This window comes from Parasteatoda tepidariorum, chromosome X1, assembly GCF_043381705.1.
Source record: "Parasteatoda tepidariorum isolate YZ-2023 chromosome X1, CAS_Ptep_4.0, whole genome shotgun sequence".
Classification (NCBI taxonomy): Eukaryota; Metazoa; Arthropoda; class Arachnida; order Araneae; family Theridiidae; genus Parasteatoda; species Parasteatoda tepidariorum.
Window position 1 is genome coordinate 38,326,082 of NC_092214.1, and position 6,877 is coordinate 38,332,958.

The following is a 6,877-nucleotide window of genomic DNA, read 5'->3' on the forward strand; positions in this document are numbered from 1 at the left end:
ATGGAGGTGCTCTACGTGTTCTATTTCAGACCGCGGCAAGAGATACTTCAAAGGAGTGAACCAGCCCTTCTATTCTCTTTAGCCCTGGGAACAGACACCCTTAAGTCTATTTCAACACACGTAGCTTCCCTAGCCAATTGGTCAGCTCTTTCATTGCCCAAAATACCGCTATGTTTTTTGAAATTTGAATTCAGTTATTTTGATTAAACTATCTACGCAACAGTCTTCGCAGAAATGTGCAACTAATCGGATGCAATCTCTTGAACACGCATTACATCGTAATTTCTGATTCGATAGCCTTATAAAGTAATAAATTGATCTCCCGGTCAAATGACCGGTTGTAGTAGAAATAGGTATACGACAAGTATTATTCGAAACAAACAAAATGTATAAAAAAAATTACAGAGTATTAACTGTATATAAATTTTAGAAAACGTTATGAAGTCAAATGCGCAAAAGCGATAAGATGATAAGCACATTTTCGATACAAAAGTTCTTAAACGGTCATTTGACCTGTTATGGTATGTTTAGTGTTAAATGTAAAGTATAAGTCATTCAATCCATTGCTGAAACACATTAATAAATCCTTTACTGACTCAACTGTTAATTAGTTTAATTAATTAATTAATTTTTTGCATTTTATTTTTTTAAATTCTTATTTTAGGTCAGAAACTGAACAGGATATTCCTTAAAATATATATTCCTCAAATTTATAAATTCTGGCACTTTTTTAAAAATTTAAGTTCTGTCATTTTTCCTTGTTCATGTACTTAAAAAAAAATAAAAAAATAGCTGTTTTCTCAAGAAATCGTTCTTTTAAAGTACTATATAAGGATATTAAAATTTAAAATTTTAAACAGTTAAAGAGTCGATTGGAAGGTCACGTTAATCGATATTTTGAAGAAAAAAAACTGAAGTAACTGAACTTGAGCACATCGAATGGTCTGCTGTAAGTAAGAGAACCTTATTGTTTTAATCTCGTGAGTGGGGTAATTTTAATTTTTTAAAAGGAATTTCTGATAAGGTTCCTGATGTTTCTATGCATTTTAGAGCTTTTTTTTTAATTTTCTCTAACAAAATTTTTTATCTAGTTCTTTCATTAGTACCTTAAATTTCTAAAATTAATTTCCTTTAGTAAAGATAAGGGTTCCAATTATGTCAAGTTTAACATTGCTAATCTACAAGTTTCTGGTCGGTTTTAAAAAAATATAAAACTCGCTTAAAAATAACTACTATTTTTAATATAATGATCATGAATATAAAACCCATACTTTATCTTTGTAACAATTTCTTTGTTTGTTATTTAACAATTAATATCTTGTCGATAACCCAAAAGAAAAGATAGTAGTTCGGAGCGTTTACTTCTACGCTGAAAATAGGTTGAAAAAGCGTCATAGGCACAAAGCTTTTCCCTCTTCTGCCATAAACTTAATTGAACGCCTTTCTACGGAACTCCTTATAATAACTAATGAACACATACTATGAATTGGCATTCAATCATCTTATTACGCTAGCCGGACTATACTAAATAGGTTACAATACTGTATTAACCATTTCACGTGCAATCTCTTTTTTCCCCAACATGATTCATAATATTATCATGAAAAACTAAAAGCTTTTAGAATCTTTAAATCCTAAATATTTAATTTTGTTTACTGTTAAATTATCTTTTTTTTTCTTTTTTAATGAAAAGGGTTTTTCTTATAGAATGGCAAAACTGTAACTCGAATCTATCCCATTGAATCATAAAGTTTCTGCACTGATCATACGTTTTATTTGCCGGAGACATAAAAAAAAATGAAATTATCGAAAACATTTCCTTTGTTATAGTTCGTTTGAAAGATCATAGGTTTAAATTAATTATTTAAAGTATCCACACCCAGCTCGCACCGTGGTACTTACTTAAAATATCCTCAGTGGTAGACGGATCACGGGTTAGAGTACGCCTAACCGTGGGAGGTTTTCGTGGTTTTGCTCTTCCTGTAACGCAAATGCGGCTTAGTTCCATCAAGAAGTCCTCCGTGAATGCAAATTTCTCCCAATAGCTGAACGAGGAGTTGCTTTGTCTTCTGAATTGGATTCAAAATTACAAGGCTAATGCGTTGAACATCAGTAGTCTTAAACTCAGAATTGGATTAGCTGTTCAACGATAACAAGTTCAAGATAAAATCATTTAAAGTAGGCCGAAGATATGAAAATTTCACTTTAATTACCATAAATTGTATTCCAGTTAGCATATTACGTGCTTTTAATCCGATCAAAAACATTTATTTCTATTTCTGATAGTCAAGTTTAAAACCAAAAGCTTTATTTTCAAAAAGTAAGCAAAAAAAAAGTTTAGAAAAAGCAATTTTTTAAAACAGAGCAAGATATATCTATCAATACGTTGTTACAATTACAACTCTTAATACTAATTTTCAATTGTTTAAAGTTAACACGTACTTATCAAAATTTTAGTTAACAAAACATAGCTTGAAATTTAAATATTGTTCTGATTTAGCCCATTTTCAAGGAAACAAATGGAGTAAGTAGAGTCTTGTCGAGAATTATTTTAAAATTCATTTAAATTTTTTTAAAATGTCAATGCTTTAATTTAATAGACCTTTATCAAAAATAAATAACTTAATAAATTTAAATATTTTTCTTATTTTGCATTCCACCTATGTTAGACAAATTAAAATTGTACAATTTTTTTTTGTTTGTTTGTAATTTTGCAATTTTATCCTGTCTTTTTATATTGCTGATTTTATTACCTGTCTTTTGATTTCATTACCTCTCTTTTTATATTGTAGATTTTATCTGATTTTATTCTATTTCAGGGATGACATTTTTGTAATATATCGACTGTCATACATGTGGTACAGTGCAATTGGATCTTTAATAGTTATTGCTATTGGTTTGGTTGTGAGTTTCATAACAGGTGAGAAATATTCGAATATAATATGTCTGTAAATCATTCATTTTCTTTTAAATAGAAAAAAAAATCGACATCTTTAATTTTAAGAGCTATTATAATAGTTTTTAGAATTAAAGATTATTTAAATTCTTAATAGATTCGATAATAAATAAAGATTTTAAACTAATAGTGTATCAGAAAGTAACTAAAAGTAATATATTAGATTTAAACTTTCAGCAATCGAAAAAATCTCTCTTTAAGAATAAAAAATGATAATACTTATATAACTCTAAATAGTTAAAAAATTCTTTGTTTTACTTAAAAAATTTTACAACATTAAATTCAAGGCTTTGTAAACGTACTTAGCATTTTCTTTAAACTAGTTTTAGGATTTTTGAAAAACTTAATATATTAGAAAGCATAAAAAAGTAGTAAATACGGTTATATGCTGTGTTTAGTAATTGCTGATCTTCTATCTTTAATATGTGACTTTATTTTATCTAAAATGTTTCGTCAAAGAACAGTCATATAGGTTTACCAATTATGGTTCTCAAATTAATATTTAAGAAGAGGAGAAGGTTTAAGTCTGACAAATTATTATCAAGTTAATTTAAGCCTGAAATGGGATTAAAATTATTCGAAACAGTTTATTTTTCGGAAGAAACTGAAAGGTGTTCGTATTTTGTTATCTTTAATGTTTGTTGTAAAGTAATAATGTTTTATTACTTAAATTTTTTTAACATCTACTCATTTAAAAGATAAAGAATTTTGATTTTACCATTTCACGTGTATTCTTTCTGAAGGTACTACTCTGACCTCAGTCTAATTTTTTCGAGGTCATTTACTGCGCAGTGGTTATTATTAGGTTTTCAAATTCATCGATTAATTTATTTTTAATTAATGAATCATTTCTTTATTAATTTTAGGAGCTCATGATAAAGATGACATTAAACAAGATCTTATCAGTCCAATCACAAGAAAAGTTTTAGCTTTGTGTTCAAAGGTTAAACAAAATAAGGTATGTTTTAGTTGGTCTAGTAAAATGTATTCTTTTAACAAATTTTGATCTTACTTTTACAAATAATTGAATATCAAGAGGGAAGAACTGTTTATGCCCGAGAAAGCATGCTTCTGAGAAGAAGAAAAAATGAATTTCAGGACGGATAAGGACCGTTTTTGTCACGCCAGCCCATCTTCACTGTAAAATAACTCTCGGGGAGCACTGATTTTCACGCAATTTATTTGTCAAAACTTAGAAATACTCATAGTGCAACGGAAGAAAATCCACACATTTTTGTGAAAAATGGACATAAACTTATCTTCCTTTTGATCTTTAATTAAAATCAATTAATTTTTCCAAAAAGTTGAAGTAAACAATCACATTTATGTTTTTATTATTTTTCCTATGCAATCTAGTTCTTATACAAAAATATGCTGTTGCGAAAAGAAAATGTTAAATATTTTGTAAAAATTAAAAGTTTATGCAAAAATATAATTTTAAGAAATAAAATTTTGAATTTCCAGAGAATTTTTTTTATGATTAATAAATCAAGATATGGTATTTTCCTATCTCCTTAATTACTGGTAAATATGTTAATTGCTGTAGGAACCAATATGCTGTTTGAAAAAGCATTAACTAAATTTTGTTTTTGAAGGAAAATAAAAACAACAAATTCGTTCCTTTTTGTGAGGAAAAACAAAGCAGCTGAAATTCTTCCACGAATAAGACAGATTTGATGAAATAAAAATTCAATTTGGACTCAAAATGAGTCTTTAAAAAACTGAAACTTTGCTGTCATATTTTTATATATAAAATTTGAAAGTACAAACAATTAAACTCATTAAATTTAATTTCAATAGGAGATTTAAATATTTAAAGTTAATTGAGTAATATTCATTTGCCTTTAATTCTGGAATCTAGATAAATTAAAAGAAAATTAAAAATTTCGTTTTTTAAAGATTATAAAATGTGTTAACAAATTCATATAATTAATTTTTTTTTACTTACATTTTACCTATTTTTTCACAAATAATCTAATCAAATAATCACCATGATGAAATAAGACGACAAAGCTTTTAATGTTTTCCATAAAAATTATCAGTTATCATATGTTAAACAGAGTAAAATGACAAATTTATTTAAATATTTCAGATAAGGCAGCCTAAAAATATTTTATAGATAGTTTCAAATGAGAAGATTACTGAAACAATTTTGAGGGAATCAAAAAATTCCTGTACATTTTCTTGATTATAAAATTTTCTTAAGCATTTTTTTATGTGTAGCTATATGCATATTTTAAGCAACAAAAGTTTTGAAAATATTTTGACAATAGTTAATTACTTTCTGAAGTATCGTACTGTATTTTTTTGTATCTTTCTTGTATAAAAATACATAGCTGCGAACTCATTCGGTTTCTCCGGAAGATTTCCTTTTTGCATAAATAGTTATTACAAATATTTCTGCATTGAAATTTTGGCTTAATGAAATCAATTTAGTGTGATATTGACCATTTCAATACATTATTAATTTTAGTATGTGTAAAGGGCCTGATAATTTAACACGATTCTGCACTGTGACGTAATATCTCGCCAAATTTTATGTTGAACCCAGAAAATTGATTAAAAGAGAACTTTATTTCAAGTTAATACCAAATTCAGCTTTCATTTACAATTCAAAGGGCATAAATAAATCTAAACACCTATAATGGGAAAAGCTTGAACCAATCTCATTCGCACCATACGTGAATTATTTTAGCTTTCGAAAATACCATTGTTAGTGCACTTTGGTTTTTGCCAGAAATTTCTTTACAATCGACAATGAGTTGGCGTAAATTTGTTGCTGTCGTCCATGCTTCTAAAATTCCCAGAATCAAAAATTCGCGATTGAAATATGAATGTTTGTTTTAAGTTGTGTTTCAAGGTTATTTGCATTTTAATTTTTAAATCACTGTGAACTATATTAAGTAAGTTAATAATGTATAATTTTATCTGCTTTTGTCCTATGAAGCCTAGTTAGAATTATTCTTAATATTTCCTCTATGTTAAGCGTATGTTTAATTTACGAATAAAATTTTTTAAAAAAATTATGTATTTATGCATCTTAAATTAATGATTCCTGCTGTATATTGTAAAGTTAAAATAACTTGACGGACTCTTACGTGTACCTTATCTTACTATAATTTTAAATTTTAGTTAAACTAACATTAAAAATGGGGAAAGTTACTTTACACCAAGTAGTGTGAATGAACATTCTTAGTATTTCACTACACCAGGAAATATCCTTGTATCTTTGTGTAGTTGTAGAACACATAATGAAACACCATTTTAGGGTTAAGATGCACTAAAAAATGGGGGCCGTTTCTTTACACCAAGTAGTGTGAATGAGCATTCTTAGTGTTTCACTACACCAGGAACTATCGTTGTTTCGTTGTGTATTTGTAGTGGAACACTTAATAAACACCATTCAGTGTTAAGATACACTTAAACTTAGGGCAGTTACTTTACACCATGTAATATGAATGAACATTCTTAGTGTTTCACTACACCAGGAACTATCCTTGCTTCTTTGTGTAGTTGTTCTGGATCATTTAATGAAACTCGATTTTAATGTTAAGATACACTAAGAATGAGGGCAGTTACTTTACACCATGTAATATGAATGAACATTCTTTGTGTTTCACTACACCAGAAACTATCCTTGTTTCTTTTTGTAGTTGTTGTGGAGCACTTAATGAAACACCATTTTAGTGTTAAGATACACTAAAGATTTTTTCAGTGTAGGTGATGGCGAAATTTAAAAAAATTCCGCTTAGAGTAAGCAATGCAGTTTATCAATGTAATTTCACTATCAGCAAGAAAAGCTTTTTAGAAAGTGCAAGTATTGGCAGGTATGAAGATAAAAGAAATATTTTTTGAACTTTTCTAATAAGCTGTGCTTGTGTTACAATTTAAGTTAATATATAGTTATAAGTCATGAATATT

At 27.7% G+C, this 6,877-nt stretch overlaps 1 protein-coding gene across 2 annotated transcripts in view; it reads left to right on the forward strand.

Moving 5' to 3' along the window:
* Positions 1-6,877, forward strand: part of LOC107451058 (sodium-coupled monocarboxylate transporter 1) — a 49,604-nt gene that overhangs the window by 41,031 nt on the left and 1,696 nt on the right. For both annotated transcript variants that reach the window (XM_016067039.4, XM_043046902.1), the window contains exons 13-14: positions 2,820-2,920; positions 3,823-3,914. In XM_016067039.4, coding sequence (XP_015922525.1) covers positions 2,820-2,920; positions 3,823-3,914 — 193 coding nt within the window. The remainder of the gene's footprint in view (positions 1-2,819; positions 2,921-3,822; positions 3,915-6,877) is intronic.